Source organism: Suillus subalutaceus (assembly GCF_016647625.1).
Source record: "Suillus subalutaceus strain FC151 chromosome Unknown DFJ58scaffold_54, whole genome shotgun sequence".
Lineage (NCBI taxonomy): Eukaryota > Fungi > Basidiomycota > Agaricomycetes > Boletales > Suillaceae > Suillus > Suillus subalutaceus.
Genome location: NW_024540303.1, coordinates 109,360 through 129,112, shown reverse-complemented (window position 1 = coordinate 129,112; position 19,753 = coordinate 109,360). Strand labels below are relative to the sequence as shown.

At 46.7% G+C, this 19,753-nt stretch overlaps 7 protein-coding genes across 7 annotated transcripts; 2 read left to right on the top strand and 5 right to left on the bottom strand.

The window, feature by feature from the left end:
- Window positions 1–2,180: 2,180 nt before the first annotated feature.
- On the bottom strand, window positions 2,181–3,143 carry DFJ58DRAFT_684212 (uncharacterized protein). Its single transcript, XM_041383271.1, has 4 exons — window positions 2,849–3,143; window positions 2,708–2,791; window positions 2,587–2,648; window positions 2,181–2,533 (listed from the first exon to the last, which is right to left on the bottom strand). The coding sequence occupies exons 2-4, from the start codon at window positions 2,753–2,755 to the stop codon at window positions 2,422–2,424; spliced, it is 222 nt and encodes a 73-aa protein (XP_041243844.1). The 5' UTR covers window positions 2,756–2,791; window positions 2,849–3,143; the 3' UTR covers window positions 2,181–2,421.
- Window positions 3,144–3,733: 590 nt separating this feature from the next.
- DFJ58DRAFT_716435 (uncharacterized protein) lies at window positions 3,734–4,073 on the bottom strand (the record flags this gene model as incomplete). The annotated part of the gene is made up of 3 exons (XM_041384218.1): window positions 3,734–3,845; window positions 3,901–3,962; window positions 4,020–4,073. 3 exons carry the CDS (start codon window positions 4,071–4,073, stop codon window positions 3,734–3,736), a joined length of 228 nt encoding a protein of 75 aa, XP_041243843.1.
- A 359-nt stretch (window positions 4,074–4,432) lies between these two features.
- On the top strand, window positions 4,433–6,752 carry DFJ58DRAFT_745829 (MM3350-like domain-containing protein). The gene is made up of 16 exons (XM_041387415.1): window positions 4,433–4,677; window positions 4,729–4,793; window positions 4,855–4,879; window positions 4,933–4,961; window positions 5,008–5,091; window positions 5,148–5,218; window positions 5,269–5,379; window positions 5,435–5,498; window positions 5,549–5,584; window positions 5,635–5,663; window positions 5,710–5,797; window positions 5,847–5,922; window positions 5,976–6,045; window positions 6,092–6,466; window positions 6,522–6,546; window positions 6,599–6,752. Exons 1-16 carry the CDS (start codon window positions 4,530–4,532, stop codon window positions 6,653–6,655), a joined length of 1,353 nt encoding a protein of 450 aa, XP_041243842.1. The 5' UTR covers window positions 4,433–4,529; the 3' UTR covers window positions 6,656–6,752.
- A 4,977-nt stretch (window positions 6,753–11,729) lies between these two features.
- On the bottom strand, window positions 11,730–12,951 carry DFJ58DRAFT_914151 (uncharacterized protein; the record flags this gene model as incomplete). Its single annotated transcript, XM_041395367.1, has 3 exons — window positions 12,819–12,951; window positions 12,575–12,764; window positions 11,730–12,524 (listed from the first exon to the last, which is right to left on the bottom strand). Exons 2-3 carry the CDS (start codon window positions 12,707–12,709, stop codon window positions 11,730–11,732), a joined length of 930 nt encoding a protein of 309 aa, XP_041243841.1. The 5' UTR covers window positions 12,710–12,764; window positions 12,819–12,951.
- Window positions 12,952–13,600: 649 nt separating this feature from the next.
- On the bottom strand, window positions 13,601–15,501 carry DFJ58DRAFT_728044 (uncharacterized protein; the record flags this gene model as incomplete). Its single annotated transcript, XM_041385546.1, has 2 exons — window positions 13,601–15,145; window positions 15,346–15,501. 2 exons carry the CDS (start codon window positions 15,499–15,501, stop codon window positions 13,601–13,603), a joined length of 1,701 nt encoding a protein of 566 aa, XP_041243840.1.
- Window positions 15,502–15,767: 266 nt separating this feature from the next.
- Window positions 15,768–17,669, bottom strand: DFJ58DRAFT_788953 (RAI1 like PD-XK nuclease-domain-containing protein). The gene is made up of 6 exons (XM_041390180.1): window positions 17,242–17,669; window positions 17,067–17,177; window positions 16,790–17,016; window positions 16,654–16,741; window positions 16,556–16,601; window positions 15,768–16,502 (listed from the first exon to the last, which is right to left on the bottom strand). Exons 1-6 carry the CDS (start codon window positions 17,622–17,624, stop codon window positions 16,083–16,085), a joined length of 1,275 nt encoding a protein of 424 aa, XP_041243839.1. The 5' UTR covers window positions 17,625–17,669; the 3' UTR covers window positions 15,768–16,082.
- Window positions 17,670–18,728: 1,059 nt separating this feature from the next.
- DFJ58DRAFT_788948 (uncharacterized protein) lies at window positions 18,729–19,685 on the top strand. Its single transcript, XM_041390179.1, has 3 exons — window positions 18,729–18,834; window positions 18,890–19,421; window positions 19,469–19,685. Exons 1-3 carry the CDS (start codon window positions 18,825–18,827, stop codon window positions 19,473–19,475), a joined length of 549 nt encoding a protein of 182 aa, XP_041243838.1. The 5' UTR covers window positions 18,729–18,824; the 3' UTR covers window positions 19,476–19,685.
- Window positions 19,686–19,753: the final 68 nt, after the last annotated feature.

Here is a 19,753-nt window from a genome sequence, read left to right as displayed (position 1 = left end):
CAGAACAGTGTTCGAAAACCGCTTATAGTCTCATGATATTTCCAGTGCTGACACTCGGACAAGAGGTAAGTCGGTGCTATTGCCGGAGCAGCCAACTCGCTAAGATTGATGCTATAGATTGAACTGATCTGGGTGAGTACCAGAGTCTCATATCAGAAGAAAGACAGGTGAATAATGGATTCGCGACAGAGGCAACGCTGGTCTCTTATGACTGTGCTGTATCTCCTTGTTCGTATCAAATGTCATTTTATAGCGTGGTTATGCTAAGTCCAAAATGTTCTAGACACGCTATATTGGAATACCATATTCTGTGTACGTTTTTAGGTCAAAAAGTCGGTGCTGTACTAATGGCCCATCTCTCACAATTAGTGCTAACATTCTGCGTATGTCTCGTGCACTGTGTTTGATTCTTCTGACGGGTGTCACACAGTAAATATGCCGTTGGTCTCGGTGACAGATACAGTGAGTATTCTGCAACCATCTCATTCCCATCCCATGAATACACTCATGTGCAGGGGTGAGTGAGATTCTGAACACTGAACTTGGCCCAACATAATGACTCACTAGGTGTTAGTCAAGTATTTGATCTTAGCACAAAGGCGGTCACTAATCGGGTGTTTCAGGCAATATTATGAACTACGCATTAAATGGGACAAATGTGATCGTACCTGCTATGTTGGGCGGTGAGTTACCCAGCGGCAATACCTCAGTGATATTGACTCGACTGAAACATGATGCAAGTCATCATGACTACTCGGTTATATGCCATGTACCAGAGATCTAAAATCATCCTTATCTTCCTTGTTATTATCTTCCTGGTTGTTAATATCACCTGTGGAGTAATCGTTGCAATAGTACTCAAGGGCACTGTAGGGGGTAAGCTTTACTTTGTTGACTTGAAAAACAAAGCTCATTGGATAAACACTAGAGGAGCTGATACTCTCTGGCACGTATATGTGCACGTATATACATCATAAGAAGCATGCCTCGCTTCTGGTCGCGATGATTTGGATGCTCGACATTATTTGGGAGGTCCTAGCACTATGCCTTTCAGTCTGGATCACTGTAAAACACTTCTGTGACCTGCGACGACTCGATTCATCGACAGGATCAACCATCGGGGACTGTTTCAAAGTGCTGACAAAATCTCACGTGCTTTATTTTGCATGGTGAGCTTATAACGTGAATGTAGCTATCTTTTTCTGATCAAGTTCCGCATGTGCTAGCTATGCTGGTGTCTCTTGCCTCCAACTTGGTTATCAATCTCCAGAGTTCGAGGTGCGCTGACCCATCGCTGACATCTGCTTGTAACTACTGCTCATCATTTCTGTAGAAATCGAATTCTAATATTGAAGGTCAGACACTCCAAGGTGGTCTTCAGATTTTATTTGGCATACAGTTGTTTGTGCTGGGACCACGCCTCATCCTTAGTGTTCGAGAATATCACACTAAGCTCGTGGCCCAATCCGACGCAGAAACTAGCATGAATTCGATTGTCTTCCAGGAGCGTGTGCATGTACCGACGAGCGGCACTGTGTAGAGAAATGCTTTCCGAGTGTTCTGCATGGAGGAGATATTTGGTCGAGGATCCGTAATGGTGTTTATTTAAGTTGAAATTTTTCAAAGACGAGGTTTATGTAGACATACTCATTTCTTGTTGTATCAACCGTACGCCCACACTTGCACCAAGTGGCGAGCTGAAATTATCGTTTGGGAACCAACCCAGTCCTTATGCCCAACTGAGATGCAACGAGAATCGGTATGACAGTTGATTCGACACGTATACAGAGTTCCGCTGTCTGAGCTCACAGATGATGAAGGAATGACCGCGAAGCATGAAGCCCAGATGACTGATAGCTCATTAATCTGGGATGCGTTTGAATCCATCTGGGCCACGGAGAATAAAAAGGAATGAATCGCGCGAACTCATGGCTCGACTGTATAGCTCTACTACGAATGAGCATAGCAAGGAGATGAGGTATGCTGAGCGGGGAGTAGCGAATTCGAGAATGAGAGCTTCAATTCAGAAGGCTTCAAGTGCACCTGTCAGACTATTATTAATGAGGCATCGACCACGATATTCTGAAATTGCATGTATGCACACATGCACGCATACGTTGATGATCTCTACCGCAGACACGTGAAAATCAAAACCGACAAGACCCACTCCCTTCCGGTAGTGAGAATTTAGTGCAGATCGACTGATGATTCCGACTCCGCGGAGCCAAGCGTGATGTCCGCGACCTTGATACCAACCATGAGTTCCAATTGCCGATCTGCCTCAACAAGACTGCAGCATAAAGAAACCATATAAGCAAATAGAAAGGGAAGGGGCTTTGAAACTTCGTCTGGAAGTATTATGTCAATTTCTCAAAGACCACATGCCATCCTTGACGCGGTCAGCCGTTTGAAACCCCCTAATTACTTCTGGAGCTTGACGACACGGCCATCCGGGGTTGTAAAAGTTGCTTTTCCGGCCCCGTTGTCGTAGTATTTGGACCCGTTTGAGTTCTCATAGTAAAACGAGCCATCTCTGAAGGAAAACGGGTGAGGAACGGATTGCTCAACGCAGCGAGACAGACGAACTTGTTAGAGTAATGGTGACCAGTACCACTGCTCCCATAATCACGCGTGCACCAGTGATTGCCCTAAGGACAGGGATGTCATGTCAGTTACTTACGCATAACGGTAAACAATGGGCGCCTACCTCCTTGTTGGTGCCGTGCCCAGTAACGACGTAGTCGCGATCTGTCATAGTGAGCTCAGAGTATGAGTTGTACTAGGAAGATGACTTTGTTGAGGAGATCAGTGATGGTCTTACGAATGAAGAGAGGCAAGGACTACGAACGGGAAACGAACTCAGTCTTGGATCAAAAGACTGAGGGAAATGATTCGAGAGGAAATGAATTAATACGCTGATTGAGACGGAGAATCAAAGGTGAGCGTGTAAGAGGCGTGCAACGAGAAGTGATTTCGTATGTAAGATAAAAGGATGAGTACGTACAGTAGTGACATCAATAGTCATATCTTAATAGATAGCACTTTCGAGAATTCAGCGGGAGTGCTGCTGTTTATCATGGGTTACTGAGTCATGTCTTACACTCGTATTTGCTGGCATAGCCTCTTGGTCACCTAGACGCGTCTTATCAGTAGTCTTAACTCAGTAAACCGCATGTCCCCAATATTTAAGGTCTGCTTACTACTACAATTGGCGCGGCTGGAATCTGATCAAAGAATGGGATTATTTCCGCCGGTTCTCACCATCTCAACTTATGAAGCCGAGAAGAGACCATGCTAGTGATGCAATTGATGGATGGTCCGATAGTCGAAGATAAGACCACCGCGCAATGTGCGATGAAGAATAAACTGGGGTAGAACGTGGTTTGCATGCGTCTGAGGCCGTAGACTCATCGATGCAGTAGGGGAACGAGAGTGAAAGGAACTTCATCAGCTGAACGATAGCACCTGGGCTCAATAGGATTCAGTGTACTTCGGCTCTGAGAGCGACACCAGATTCCTCAACCAACAGTAATGATTCAGGCAGGCCCATCGACGTATCAAGCAATATTCATGCATTCACCATCACCGACATTTGCCAGAGTAACGACGTCGATCGAAGCAGTAAGGACAAAAAAGAAATGTACATGTGAGGAATTCCGGATTTGCTCAAGAACCTGACAAACTGCGTCAGAAACTAATTTCTATACTATTAGAATAGGCAATTCACCTAGAATCACTTCGAGGAACCGTTAAATTTATGAGTGTCCCCGCTGGGAGTAGTGTACTGCGAGTACCCTGTGCCACTGTTGTAGTAAGTGGACCCGTTCGGGTTGCTGTAGTAGTAGCTCCCGTCGGTGTCGTATAATCAGCGCCGCCGGTCAACAAACATTGAAAACATACGTGTTGGAATAGTGATATCCTGAGCCGCTGCTACCGTAGTCGCGAGAGCAGTAGTGATTGCCCTACGAAAAGCGTGATCTTGTCAATCACCGCCCCTAACTCGCATGACGGGCGCTTACCTGGTCATTAGTACCATGACCAGTGTACGTGTAATCTTTTCCGTTGCTAGACATCTTGAACGTATAAGAAGATTATTGGTAGTGGAAGATGCAAGGTGGGTAGTGCACTGGTGAAAGACGAGCTAGCGGCAGTCCTTTTATCTGGTAGTGTTATTTGTTGAATTTTGTCCTTTGTTTGTTTGAACTTTGTCGATAAGTATATTGAGTCATGCTTAGTGACAAATCTTTTATCAAAAGTGACCACGTCACACGACCAACAGATGAAATGCAAGGCTAGTGAGTTTAGTCCAAGTGATATCGATGAGTGGGGCATAGGCGGTGCATTATACGTGTCATGCAAGATTGGGAGGACAGTCGGCGCTATTTTGAACGTGGGGTCAGGAAGCTTATCTAATTATACTTTAGAGTTTGTACCAGTCTCCGAGACGGCGTAAGTGATATGCCTTTTTGGGTGTCATGCATGTAATTTGCCTGACCCAATCTGCATGCTACGTCTGTTGAGCAGCAACCATGGACTTCTCAAAACTTTTTTCAACACTCTCGTTGACTGGTGAGGATATTCCTCCTCGCTCTACGACGCGCCCCGCAGGCAAACCAAAATTTGTAAAGTTTCTCCCTGGAGATAATGGCGAAGGCATGCCAGAGATTTTTTTTGAGGGTGAGTGGTTTAACTCTTTTGAGGACGAGTCCTAAATATCCTTCTTCCAAGATCCTCGCACATACAAGCCGAAACCAGGTCCCCATGGGCAGATTCAGACCTGGGGTATATTTCCGGTATGTGCATCGCCTACCAGTAGTACCAATCCTTCGGAATCAGTTACATTGACATGTACAGTACCATAAGGATAATATCTGGGACTGTAAGCGACTACTCTGATTTTAGTAGATATTATATCCTGACTCTTCAAACTAGTCGATGGAATCCAAATGATGTATAGAACAGTAAGTTTGTAGGGATGGTTTGATCATCTTGCTTATTTGCCTTCAGATGGCGCACCAATTCTCATACGACAACCGCGGTGGAAAACCCTGGCCCGAAAAGCAATTCATGGATGTTCTAAAGGATCGTAAGGTATGTACGCTTGTAGGTGATTTTGTTCTCTCTCTGACTTGTTATTGTCCTCGCAGCGCGAGCAGCTCAGCAAACTTGATCTCGCAGACCTTGACAAGAAGGATATTGTAATCAAGATACACTTGAAGTATGTTTCCCGTATTAATGATACACCACCCGCTGATATCCTCTTCGAAGGTTCTTGCAGGATGCCAATGGCGACCATCGCATATGGCGCAGGGTCCGCCTCTCAGCTGGTATGAAGATAGGCGTGTTCCAGGACAAGGTCCTTTCGCCCGTTCTGAACTGGTACTTTTTTGATCGTCAGACTCCATATGTGCACTGACGCAATCGTTTTGTGTAGGGTACGAAACCTCCACTGCTACACGTTCACGGATCTCAGAGACGGTGCTGTGTTTGGTCCCGAGGTAAACTGAGCTGTTTCTGAACTATAGTCCATCTCTCATTACATACATAGGACGCCAACGCAACAGACATAATGCATATCAACCAGGCAAGTCGACTCAGGAAATATGTTTGGAGCTTCTGACATCTTGTCCCTAGGTTGGATATGATTACCTTCCGGATGACAAGTAAGAACATAATGTCACCGTGTCACGGGATTCTGATAACACTCAGGTATATGCTTGCTCATTTGTTTTCGAAAGTGGGTGATACATTTGGGCACTTGTATGACTATGGGGACAAGTGGTACCACGAGATCGAGGTACGGTCGAATATCTTGTTCCATATCGGATTGATTTTACGCCGATCAGATTGAGAAAATCTTCCCCCTCGAGGAATCATATGGACGTGTCCAGATACTCGATGGCAAGGGCAAGTGTCCAGGTGGTAAGCTACGTTTCTAATGTACGCAATGCTCCACTTATCAAACCGTCGTCCAGAAAATATGAGAGGGTCGTACCGATACGAAGACTTTCTCAAGGCCTACGACACTGATTCATACACCGAGCAGTAGGTTTTTTCTTTGATTCACTTTCCCTGTTGAAAATATCTCCAGGGTCAAGAAAAGACGTGAAATTCTTGATTGCCCAAATTACAAAGGCTTCGGCAAACCTCCTTCTCTGTTCGACATCGACGTCTTTGACATCGACCAGGCTAACGAGCGACTCATCGCAGCACTTAGTTCGCCCAACTCAGTCAGGGCAGGCATGAAGGCGTTCACTATGCCTATCAACCCCAGTGCAGAGGACTCCAGGACGGGCAAACTCAAGAAAGGCCAGAGCATTCAGCGCGAATGGGACTACGAGAGCCACGGATATTGGCAGGAGACGACGTCCAGCACGAAGGATAAAAGGAGCCAGTCGGCTTGTGCTGCTTGTGGAAAGCCTGGTGGTCAGGATCTTAAGACGTGCAGTGGTTGCAGGGCCATTTTGTAAGCGTTTCTGAACACACTGGGGTGATATGATGCTGAACAGGATGTCATCAAGGTATTGTTCTGCTGAGCACCAGAAGGTATGATCGAGGAAATTTTCCAAGTCTTGTTGCTGACGAGTACACTATCAAGGTACACTGGAAAGATGTACACAAGAAGCAGTGCTCTCGCAAGTACCTCAAAAAATGATACCATCCCATATTATTCCCAATGCTGATATATCATTCCTACATGAAACAAAGTATAATGTATATTTGCCGTATCTTATTTTCACACCCTTGTTTCGATCTCGACTTATCGCGGACCATGTGGATTTAGCTGGCGTGAAAAGATGCGGGTGAACCACCCTGTGCAACCCACGGCTGCTCGTGGAGGTCCGTCGACACCAACGGTAGTGGCTGATCAAGCAGCAACTTCGTCCTCGACACCGATGAATGACGCGCGAGTGGGAGGAATGGTCACAGGCGTTGTAAATTACGGTCAATGGTTGGAAAGCCGGACACTCGGGATCAGGGCCTAATTCCCCGAATCCCATTCCACTTTTGCTTGACTTCGTACCGCATTTACTTACTTCAACCAATCAAGGGCCTTGAGGCGGGCATAAACACCTATCACCATCATGCTGATCTTGGTGATACAAGCGCTGAACAGTGGTATATCTAGCACGAACGCTAAATGGTTATAACCCCCAAGTGACATCCCCCATTCGCTCATCAATCTCTCGAATATGACCGTAGTTTCAAATGATCCCAGTTGGTGGCCGTTCATTAGTTTGTCTCTTTCTTCAAGCTACTGGATAGGTTCGTCTCCTCAAGATGTCTCGATCTAATATTGACTTGCGGTTTCGCAGTTTCTGCTATTGTCGTAGTGGCATACGATTGGGGTGAGCAGGATAGTGTTCAAAAATCGCTGATATTCTCATGATATTTCCAGTGCTAATACTCGGACAAGAGGTAGGTTGATGTTATCCCCAAGCAGCCAACTCGCTAAGAATAGTATTATAGATTGAGCTGATCTGGGTGAGTGACAGTGTCCCATATCAGAAGAAAAGCAACAGAAGACAATGAATTCGGGGCAGAGGCAACGCTGGTCTTTGATGACTGTGCTGTATCTTGCTGTTCGTACCTCATAATATGCCATCGCGTGGTTGGCAGGTTGTGTTGACTTCAAAATGTTCTAGATACGCTATATTGCAATGCCATATTCTGTGTATGTTTTGAGGCCAACAAATTCAAGGTGCCCTACTGATAGCCCATCTCTCATTACCAGTATCACCGTTTTGCGTATGTCTCATATACACTGTGTTTGATTCTTTTGACTGGCGGCACACTGCATCTGTCAGCGAGACCAAAGACATATTGGTCTCGCTGACAGATGCAGTGAGTATTCCGCAACCATCTCATTCCTATCCAATGAATACGCTCATTTGTAGGGGTGAGCGAGATTCTGACCATTGAACTTGGCTCGACATAATGTCTCAATAGGTGTGAGTTGAGTGTTTGACCCTAGTACGAGGGTGATCACTAATTGGGTGTTTCAGGCAATATTGTGAACTACGCATTAAATGGGACAAATGTGGTCGTAGCTGTCATGTTGGGCGGTGAGTTACCTGCAGTACCTCAGTGATATTGACTCGACTGAAACATGATGCAAGTCATCATGATTGCTCGTTTACATGCTATGTATCAGAGATCTAGAATCATTCTTATCTTCCTTGTTATCATCTTCCTGGCTGTTAACATCGCCTGCGGAGTAATCACGATAATAGCACTCAAGGATACTGTAACGGGTAAGTACTAGTTGACTTGAAGAATATAGCTCATTGCACAAACACCAGAGGAATTGGTACTCTCTGGCATGTATATGTGCAATTATAGATATGATGAGGACATCCATCTTCTGATTGCAATGATTTGAATGCTCATCACTGTTTGGGATGCTTATGTCCACGACCGAACGAATGGAAAGCGAGGGGACTATGACTACCCTCTTGAATAATTTAAAAAATGCCAACGACTGTCTTCCTTCTCTTTTGGTCTGACTAGGGGAGACTAAGCCCACCACTCCGCCGTGAAATCTGTACTATATGTTTCGTAATCTCTTTAAATTTTTCTACGATACTGGCGATCGGGGACAGCTCGAGCTTAGCAGTGGTGTTCAAACGTGGATCGCCATCAGGCCATCAGCAGAATCCATATCTCGTTTAATCACATGTAGGTAAGTAGTCACCGTGATGTACGTATATCTAAGATCTGGTGTATGTAACCGCTACAGTACACGATTTACAATCAATGTGAAGGAAACTCAAAGGTGTATCCCGTCGCCATTCGCGTTCAATCATAATCATAATCACAACCCACCATTGTGGTGCATACCCGATCAACTCTGTCACGACATCCATTTGTTCCTCCTTCATGCAGGGTACTCAGCAAGCATTCCCTATACAGTACCGCTCGTTGGTACATGTACACGCTCTTGGAAGACAATTGAATTTATGCTAGCTTCTGCGTCGGAGTCGGCCACAAGGTTTGCGTGATATTCTCGAACACTAAGGATGAGGCGTGGTCCCAGCACAAACATCTGCACGCTACATAAAACTTGAAGAGCACCCTGGAGTATCTGAGTTCCAATAGAATTTGAATCCTACAAAATGATAAGCAGTGGTTACAAGCAGATGTCAGTGACAGGTCGGCGCACCACGAACTCTGGAGATTCATAACCAAGCTGGAGGCAAGAGACACCAACAAAACTAGCAAGCGCGGAATTTGAGCAGAAAAGATAAACACAATCACATTACAAGCTCACCTTGCAAAATAAAACACATGAGATTTTATCAGCACTCTGAAACAGTCCCCGATAGTTGATCCTGTCGATGGTCCAAGCCGTCGCAGGTCACAGAAGTGTTTCACAGTGATCCAGACTGAAAGACACAGCGCGAGGACCTCCCAGACAGTATTGAGTATCCAAATCATTGAATTCAGAAGCGAGACATTCCCCTCAGATCCATAAATGCACACATACGTGCCAGGGAGTATCAGCTCCTCTAGCGTTTGTCCAATGAGCTTCGTTTTTCAAGTTAACAAGTAAAGCTTACCCCCTACAATATCCTTGAGTACTATTGCGACGATCACTCCGCAAGCGACGTTAACAGCCAGGAAGATAATAACAAGGAAGATAAGCATCTTCCTAGATCTCTGATACATGGCATGCAACCGAGCAATCATGATGACTTGCATTATGTTTCAGTCGAGTCAATATTACCGAGGTATTGCAGCTGGGTAACTCACCGCCCAACATGGCAGCTATGACCACATTTGTCCCATTTAATGCATAGTTCATAATATTGCCTGAAACACCCGATTAGTGACCACCTTTGTACTAGGATCAAATACTTGACTAACACCTAGTGAGTCATTATGTTGAGCCAAGTTCAGTGTTCAGAATCTCACTCACTCCTACATATGAGTGTATTCATTGGATAGGAATGAGATGATTGCGGAATACTCACTGCATCTGTCAGCGAGACCAATGTCATATTTACTGTGTGCCGCCGGTCAGAAGAATCGAACACAGTGCATGTGAGACACACCCAGAACGTTGATACTGATAATGAGAGATGGGCCATTAGTACAGTACCAACATTTTGACCTCAAAAACCTAGACAGAATATGGTATTCCAATATAGCGTGTCTAGAACATTTTGAAGTTAGCATAGCCACACTATAGCATAAGACGTGGTACGAACAAGGAGATACAGCACAGTCATGAGAGACCAGCGTTGCCTCTGTGGCGAATCCATTATATTTTCCTGTTTTTCTTCTGATATGAAATATGTTACTCACCCAGATCAATTCAATCTATAACACCAGTCTTAGCGAGTTGGTTGCTCTGGAAATAGCACTGACCTACTTCTTGTCCGAGTGTCAGTACTGGAAATATCATGAGAATATCAGCGGTTTTCGAACACTGTCCTGCTCACCCCAATCGTATACCACCACGACGCCAGCGGACACTGTGAAACCGTAAGTCAATGTTAGATCGAGACATCACTAACTGATACGACAAACCCGTCCAATAGCTGTAAAAAATATTTGAGCTTGGCCACCAATTGGTCATATCCGAGAGATTGGTGTGAGCCTCGAGTGGGGATTTTGGGGATTATAACCGGCGTCTAGTATTCGTGCAAGATATACCACCTTTAGCGCTTGTATGATACGCCAAAATCGGCATGATGGAGATGGATATTTGATCTCGCCTCAAGACCCTTGATTAGTTGAAGTATTGCGGTGCAAAAGTGGAAGTAGGAGATTAAATCAAAGTTGATTTTGATTTGCAGTCGGACCAGTATCATGCACATAAATGCAACATTAGGAAAGTTCCACTCGTCGGTGATGTTAGCAACACATTTCCAACACCATCTTCGGGGTGTTCTTTCTGCACTTGCATAAATTGAAGAGTTCCGTTTGAAATCATGTACTAGTCACATCGACCTACTAGTTGATGTTACACTGGTCTAAGCGTGACGTAATTGCAACAAGCATGTGTACTCTCTCGGCCTCGGTGGCCAAGCTTCAAGCCAAGCCTGAGGCGGGGCTCTCCCAACTACTAGTACTCTTAAAGAACAAGGTCCCGTTCATGCCTTTGGCAATCATTATGTAATTATCTTAGATACTTAGAGCGTCTTGTTTATACAACGCCGCCCGCGCGGCGCCCCGATCGTGATCTCCTGAATATTAACTTACTACCATTGTCATCGCAAGTACTTGCACCCACTTTCTGCCCGTCTGCGTATATTACTTCCTGTGCAGATGAGTTTACTTGGGACTGTAGTGTCGTCTTCAACTGCCACATTTACGTTCATTATTCCATTTCTTGTCGTATCTAGGCTTTACCTCATCAATACAAAGTACTGCCACAGATTGTGTGTCGGATCTGTGTCCTTGCAATAGTTTGTTGGTGTCCCACCCTGCTAAGCACGATTGTCAGAGTCGAGTACTGATCGAGATACACATCATAATTATTTAAGTTCTTCCCCGAATCCGATATTCAGCGATTACTAGGGACAGCTTACAAGCTTAGCGCTTAGCAGTGGGTTCAATTGCAAAACATGGATCGCCGTCAAGTCAGGCCGCATCCATATCTCGTTTAATCACATGTAGGCAAGTAGTCACCGTGACGTACGTGTATGTAACTGCTACAGTACACGATTTACAATCAATGTAAAGGGCTCAAACTCAACGACGTATCCGGTCGCCACTCGCGTTCAATAATCATAATCACAACCCACCCACCATTGTGGTGGATACCCGATCGACTCTGTCATGATATCCATTTGTTCCTGCGTAGGACGCTCTTGAAAGGACTCGTCTAGTTCAGAGCACACAGTGAACACCGGAACGATGTCAATTTTAACGGCCCTAAGTTCCTCGCTGCCGGATTTGAAGTATTTGGCCATATCCGCTTCGAACCACAGAGGAAGAACCGAGTCATCCTTGGGATTGAAACAACATTTGAAATCGAACGACCAGAAGCCCGACCGAGTCGAAATGAGCTCGCGTCCTCGCATCATGGCGTGGAACTCGTAGGATTTGTGACCACGTTCGAGCAACACTTCTGGACATTCTTTCTCCGCGAAACGGATTAGCCACTCATTGGGGATTGCATATCCGTAGTGCTGGATATAAGGACGACCTATGATCGGATTGATGTGCGACTGCTTTGGTGGACGGACAAGTTTGAATGGCTCGGGTTGTTGCTTGACGAGTTGACTCGCGGAAGTCCCAGTTTCTTGGGCTGTTGTGGTCTTCAAGTCGTTAGAGTGACGGTCACGACGAGGAGAGAAGATATTCATCGTTGCGGCTTTGAACAACTTGGAAAGAGAAGAAGGCATGTTCGTTATGGATAGGTGACGACAAGTCTCTACAGCCTTATATAAGGTGTCGAACAAAGGGGACTGAAGTGGCACGTTATGTTTGTGGTTTGTACAACGGAATGGAACAGCGAGTTTTGGACAAAAGGTCACAGCTAACAGTGGGCTAATATTTCTAACTAGTAGTGACTAGGGATGCAATTTGTTAGAACAGAGTGACGACTACTGTGGACACTTACCGAAACCCACGATTGTTTTGCAGCGGTTATCCAGGATAATAGACAATGCATGGACCAGTGGATGTACACAGAACCACGCCTTTGTGCGCATGCGCTATCTCGATGGCGAAATCTTTTGCTCTGAGTATGCTGCATAGTAACCCCGCTTTATGACGGTTGCCACAGCACATTCTCAGTAGCAGCAAAAGAACTGTAGCACTTGAATGAATGTGGTGTAATAGACCCTGCATGCTCAAGCACTTACTCAAAGACAACTCTCGATTTCAGCTGAGGTGTGATAGAGTGGACACGTTCGTTCTGTAAAGGCTCAACAGCACACGTAGAATAATAAACGCGCTTGAGATCAACAATTTCCTAATGGGAGGGTTTGTTGACGTGGATGCATTGTATTTCTGGTTAAAAAGTGTGAGATGGTTTGTACTAGTCAAGAAACGTTATGCATTGCGTAGCAGACAGTATTAGCACATGGCGATAATGACACATGGTAAATCAAACAACAAGAGGTCTGGCCGTGTTAATAAATTACCATGGCAGATAGGAGAACAAGGATGAACGGGATAGAAGAAACAACTCAAAAGATGGAGAAAGATGGACGATGAAATAAATAGGTGCATCCAGCGGATGACTGATTTGATTCCCAAAAGTGACAAAGAGTTTATGATGCTTCTCCAGCAGGGCTAGTGAACAACGTAAAAGAAATCATTATGGACGAAAATCCAACAGAAGGTCATGATCCAACCGTAAATGAAGAAATGGGGAGTGTTAAAGATAGATAGCAATGATAATTTCCTAATTTCGAACCTTGATGCCCGATATTGATGAGTCCATGCCTTGCGGATAATATCAAAAACCAACAACAAGTGGGATAGATTGCAGCGCCGTCGTCCAGCCGGGTCGAGTGGTAGATACAAGGGAGTCTGTTCTTCATGTTGATACATCAGGGATTCCGCATGATTGATGAAGAATGAATGCGTCATGGAAAGTGCGTTAGACGTGAAGGAGCCAATCGAGGACGGGAAAGATAAATCAAGTGCTTGCGAGGTCGATACTAGCACCGAGGACGCCGCCCCTGTCATGATGGATGTCAGTGAAACCACTGACGGTGCCATGAGTGCCTTGATAGTGGTGCCGCTGCTGCTCTTCTTCAAAAAGCTTTCTGCCGACGTCCGCACGCAGGTTAGCACTCAGACCAGATTTGAGAGATACTGCTGCACGCGGCGCGGCCGTGACGGCAGGGGAGGGAGAGACATTGATAAAGTCATTGAGATTGAATGGGACATTGCCCGGAGTGGGTGGGGCGTGAAGGCTGTTCGATGGCGAACCCGAATAACCGTTCGAAGTATCACTGTGCCTAGAAGGTGAAGGTGGAGATGGCAACAATGATGAGGATTCAGCACCTAAAGTTGGGGCGGGTGGAATAATTGTTGACTCTAAAGATGGCGCAGGCGCGAGAGATCCAGAGGAAGCGGCATCCAATCGCAATGGCTGGCTCAAAGGCTGCGTACTATCTTGGCTAGATGGTAAAGTCTCTGAGGTAAAGCTGCGCTCTGATCTCAGCGAGCTTCTGGTGTCCTGGCCTGCAAAAAGGATCTTTCCCTTAGTAAGGAGAGATGCGGAACCGCTTCCAAGGGCTCTGTAGGCTGCAAGATCTTGGGTATCCCTGTCCCGGGTGGTTGTAGGGCGTGCGGGCGAGGGCGATGTATGTAGATAAAGCATAAGTTTGGCCGCCTCCTCGTCATCTGCACGAGGCGTCGAATAGATATTGTCACCTGAGTCACGGGGTGGAGTAGCTGCCCGAGGCATGGTAAATGATGACTCGGCTGATGGCAGCAGCGAAGTCGCTGCTGTCGTTGTGCGAGCAGAACTTTGTGCATATTGCGACAAAGACTGGAATGAACTCGCATCAGACGCGGTAGAGAGCGTGGACCGCGGAGATGACACGCTAGTTACGGAAGGACGCGACTGGAGAAGCGATGTCAGAGTGGCTACGGCCTGCCTCTCTACATCCGCCGAGTCCGCCACGGACGCCTTTTGCTTGCCCTTGTCAGCCCGTTTGGGTTTGGACCGGGTGACATCCTCCTTGCGGCTACGGGACTGCGCACGGGTACTCTCTGCTATGCTGCGTATGGCAGACGCACGGTCTGATCCTCGGGACCGAGATCCGGCAGTCGAGCGAGCGGCTGCTTGGACAGGAGGATCTGTTGAGTTGCGAACAGTTCGAGCTTGTTTCAACGGAGGAGGTCCGAGGAGGGTGGTGAACAGGCTCTGAGTCGCGTTGGGACTAGAACCTGTCACAGTCGTGGGATAGTGGGAACGAGGAACGGATGGGGAAGAAGTCGCAGATATGGCGGGAGGAGCCATAGCTCCACGCCGTGCGACTGTGCCCTGTGTGGCGGGGTTGTTGTAATAGTTGTTGCCAGCTGTAGCCTTGCGCTTAGTGCCGATCAGGCGCGGCGGGGCAGCAGCCAGGGTACGGGTTTTCGCCTCGAGGTCAATCAGTTTGACATGAGGAATATTATGGGTGGCCTTGTATGAGGCATACGACAAACGGGCGCGAAGATTGCGCGTCACCTATGAGAGAAAGACAGGAGTATGTTAGCATTCTCGTATTATATCACGACCGCGCCCACACATAGCAATCTCAGCGGGGGATCCGGTATACGAGCACCACAAAGTAAACAATATTCTGAGTGCCATTCCATATCGTTGGCGCGAATGACCGCCCTCCAACGCGTCCCGCGAAGTGCACAGTCTGAAATGAAATAACTCACCATCGAAAGCTCCGTGCTCGCCATGACTTTCTGGATGGCTTTCAGCCTATCCTCCTTCTCTAATGGATCCACATCCATCGATGTAGAAGGGCTGTAGGGCTGTAGGTAGCTCGTTGGCGGGGACGCTGAGGTCACCGAAGACGACGGAGTCGCCATAAGGAGCGCGTCGCTGGGAGTTTCTAGTGATTATATACAGAATAAAGCACAATATATCACAGTGAGAGCGTCTGGCCGTAAGCCGTAGGACCTGGGGACCGTTACAGATGACCAAGAGAGGATACTGGTCGCTGTGTGGGACGTCGAGGAGCGCGTTAAGGAATGGAGCACGCGCGACGACGCGCTAGTCTTATTCATCCGAATTCCCACGGGCCAATTTACCCGCACCCGCCGGTTTGTGCCTGTTTCTACCCGCAAATAACCAATAATGGTTCAGAATTCACAGTGAAATATTCTTCACGCTCAACGGGAGAGTCATCTAGACAACGTTTTTATCTACACTTTCTTTCACGCTGATCGAGAGCGTGTAGTGCGTCCTGGACAGAAACCATATGGTCGAAGTGAGTTATGTTTGATCGGTGGGGATCGGCCGCTTGAACGACATGGGATTGAGATAACAGGATACAAACTGGTTGATAACCGGAGTTCACGTGGGTCTAAAAGACGTCTCGCGAGAATATAGCTGTAGCCTAGCTGACAGTCATGAGATGAGCATATGATCCATGAACGCCCATTTTAGCTCATATCTTCCATCCAGAAGGCACTACAACAGTTCCTACCTTGGACGACGCTCCTTCACTCTTTGTTTGGGTTCTAACTTCTGAGTCGTACGCGACAGCGCCACTCATTTCTTCCCAATACCATTTCGGAAGAAATCCCACGCGATCTTCCCCTCCTTCCACGTCCCTGACGTCCACATCATCTAGCAAAACAGCAGAGACCCCTGTCTTTGGCGTGAATTTGATACGCCAGACATTACCCTTTGAGCCTCCTTTGATGGTGTTCCTGAGGAAAGATAGAAATCGATCTCCCCATGCTAGACAGACATTGGGATCCCAGGCGCCAGGTTTTCCTCGAACCAGGCGTGGTATCTGTACAGTCTGGAAAACTTGCGTAGTCGTCAAGTATCCTGATGGCTTCCTAAACCCAACAAAGACCTCCTGTATCGCAGTGTATTTATAAGGTGGTCCTGTTTCAGTGTCATTTTGCATACCGGAACTCCTAGCAGAAATGACTGGAAATAGAATTTCAAAAGCTTTCTGTCGCATAGTCTGAGGAAGTGCAAGTGCCTGAAACGCAGATGACACTTACTTTTCAAACTTGGCTTCGTCTTGTGGGCCACGTATTGATAGCGAAGTCTTGAGTTCCACGAAGTTGTCAGTATTTCCCGCATATTTTCCTACAACAAATAACGTCTCCCTATCCATTGACGCAAATTGACACATACCTCGAACGCAGTCGACTTCTCCACCGATGATGATCCGTGTATCACCCAACTTAGTTTTCACAACACTGCACCACTGAACATTGGTATCAACATCACCACCCCAACCAACAGCGCCCGATGTACCAGAGGGATGATGTTCATGTTCGTCGGGAGTTGACGATGTGCAATACGATTCAAATGAATATCCATAGTAAGACTGAAGTCGATGCCGAGGTTCCAGATCGCTCCTTCATCAACGTAAGCAACACACACATGTAAAACGAAAAAAAAGTTTCACTTTTCCTTTAGTTTCGCATCTGATAGATGCTCCTCAAAGTACATAGTACCATCGACACACATCACGTTGAGCTCCCAAACATCTCGCTCTTCGTAAGGTGCCGTTAATATTCTCCCTCACCAGAAGTATTCCCCAGGTAAACAAATATCATACAGTAGATGGAATGACATCTTACTTGGTGATAACCCCTCTCCAGCTTATCACTCCAATCTCGGGATTTTGCCCATTGAGACTTTTCTTGAACCGCGACCACGCGCTCAATAAACCATCGATGCGTCCACGTTCTTCCGGGCGCCGTGTCCAATTCTCGTAACCATAGTTGAGATCTGCACCATGCGGTGGATTGACGAAATAGCGCAATGCAGAGTCATCAAATTGTAAAACGCGAGAAGGCGAGTAGGAAAACGTGAGAAGTTGACTAGGGCGCTGAAATGCGGGTGGATGTGAGGCTGGATGTGAAAGGCTTGGGAAGGCAAGAGTATAATCGCTTTCTATTTTGGCTTTAGCCACCTTTCCAGTTGGTGAGAGATCGTCCTCTGCCGGCCGCTTAAGACCCATTGGATTTGTTATTCCTTGCTGGTTGGAGGTGGTCAAGGATGCAAGTGGTTTGTTTATTCCAGAAGCTTTTGCCAAACAACGGCCTTGGGAGGTAACACGTGACAGCCTGACAGGTCAGCTCGTGTCCATTCTCATTTGGCAGTGAAAAAGACAAGGCTGGTGTAAGGTGCATTTTACCCTCATTCATCACGCCATTCAGGCTTGTCAAATGGTTCATCTCCGTTTTTTGCCGTGAAAGTAATATCGAGGCAACGTGCTGAACAGCCCTCTTGAATTAATTTCAGAGCACTTCGGATGCCTCGTTGAAGTTGAGTTCACGCGCTGTGACATAGGCCTGCTGCGAGCTTCAGTTTATTCATTGCCTCCAATAATAGCAGATAATGATTCGTTGAATGCAGCCTGTTGAACCGTAATGAATGCTTGCCCAGCACCTGAAGCGTCAGCTAAGCTAGCGCAAGCTCGGGATGCTGATTCATGCCCATGACACATTTTACCTACAATTAATGGCTCACGCGGATGCATGAACCTGGTGAGAACCGTGAGAGTCTAGACGTAGACCTTTTTTAGTATCGTCCGCTGGAGCTCGATGATTGGAGGAACTCTCAACCGAATCTTGTCATCCAACTGACAAACGGGTCTGCGCTGGCAGAGCGCTTACTTGCTCCAGCTCTGAAGGTTAAGTAAAATCCAATGGTTCAGCGCTGAACTTGTGCAGGTAACCTGCGCTCAGTGCTAGCCAAAACAGTCGCTAGCGCTTCTTGGCGTTAAGATGCCGTCATCTTTCTCCTTAAGTTACTCTATTAGCATTGAGACGTGTCATTCGACATTTACCCGAGACTGGCCAAATCCAACTTGAGCTGTTCAATCTTGTTGTCGCATCGTCACTAGTCCAGCAGCAATGGGGCCCCGGCACTTCCTACTACCAAAACTTTTCATCCGTGATCCGACATATAAATTGCATCTTCGGCGATCTGGCAGGACAGGTGAACACGTAACGGTAGTGTCGACGAAACACGCCGCATCAGTCACTAAAAGCACTGCTCCGTCCTTACTACTCCAAACACGAAGTGATTGCGTGTCCGGGTCGAGGTCCCGTGGGTCATTAGCATGTACCTATACTCTCATAAGTAAGCAGCTTTACTTCCTCCACCCCCTTAGTTTTTCTCCTCTGTACACCAGTAAGCACTAACGATTCCCGTCATGATATTCTGTTAGTACTCGCTGCCCACTTCTTCGCCCAGTCACTGACAACCTGACTGGTATAGTTACAAGGAAGCCTAAACCATCTGCGCTTCCTCTCGGATGGCCATCCCCATTCCACAACAAGTGTAGTCAACGAGACTGCCACCATCCTAATAACCCGCAAACCGTCAAAGGTGTTTACCAATGTAGCGGCATTCCTGGAGGTTTCTACTGCGAGGGTACATACAAGATCGCATCCACCCGAGCGCGTGAAACAGAGCACTATCTGCAAGAAATGGACATGGCTCGTAGATCGGCTGAAGAGGAACAGAGAAAGCGCACAACATCGGAGATGAGGCGGCCTGAGAGACGTTCTGAGCTCGGGTCGCGACGGGGAGGGACGAACCTGTCTATCAGGAGAATGCCAGATGAGCGGGACTTCCGACCCGGTTTTGGGCAAGCTCCTCGCATTACGAGAGGCACGGAAAACAGGAGGCCGCAAACGGGTGCACCATATTCAAGTCATCGCCCTTCACAATCCGAAATAGAGTCGGAGTTCAAGACTGACCAAATTCTGATGCATCTCTATCCCGAACGAGAGATCCGACCAAGATGGTGAGTAATACGCCAGTCTATCAGAACTGATGCTCATCAAGTCGTAGGATATAGTAATGAACACACTGTACGAGTCTCGCATTTTATGTATTTTTGGCCCTTTCAAAGCCAGAATGATGATTATATGATTCCTGACACGATATTACTTACATACGTCCTATCAGGACACTACACGTATTTTATTCCACCATTACTTCGTGTCACTTATACTTCATGAACCACAAGATAAACTAAATGACTATTTGATCAAGATGCACTCTGGACCAGTGCTACTGCCTTCTGCGATCTAGGTGTGATCGAAATTGAGAAGGTTTTTGCGTGGCTGCGAAGAG

Bases quoted from the DNA above. Each gene is read 5' to 3' on its own strand.
- DFJ58DRAFT_684212 (XM_041383271.1), bottom strand. From the start codon at position 2,755: ATGACAGATCGCGACTACGTCGTTACTGGGCACGGCACCAACAAGGAG. The intron at 2,649-2,707 runs GTAGGCGCCCAT...CCCTGTCCTTAG, and splicing joins GGCACGGCACCAACAAGGAG to GGCAATCACTGGTGCACGCG. The intron at 2,534-2,586 runs GTTCGTCTGTCT...GTTTTCCTTCAG, and splicing joins GGTCACCATTACTCTAACAA to AGATGGCTCGTTTTACTATG.
- DFJ58DRAFT_788953 (XM_041390180.1), bottom strand. From the start codon at position 17,624: ATGGGTCTTAAGCGGCCGGCAGAGGACGATCTCTCACCAACTGGAAAG. The intron at 17,178-17,241 runs GTAAGATGTCAT...CTGGTGAGGGAG, and splicing joins TGGAGAGGGGTTATCACCAA to AATATTAACGGCACCTTACG. The intron at 16,742-16,789 runs GTATGTGTCAAT...TATTTGTTGTAG, and splicing joins AGAAGTCGACTGCGTTCGAG to GAAAATATGCGGGAAATACT.
- DFJ58DRAFT_745829 (XM_041387415.1), top strand. From the start codon at position 4,530: ATGGACTTCTCAAAACTTTTTTCAACACTCTCGTTGACTGGTGAGGAT. The intron at 4,962-5,007 runs GTAAGTTTGTAG...ATTTGCCTTCAG, and splicing joins TCCAAATGATGTATAGAACA to ATGGCGCACCAATTCTCATA. The intron at 5,380-5,434 runs GTACTTTTTTGA...CGTTTTGTGTAG, and splicing joins CTTTCGCCCGTTCTGAACTG to GGTACGAAACCTCCACTGCT.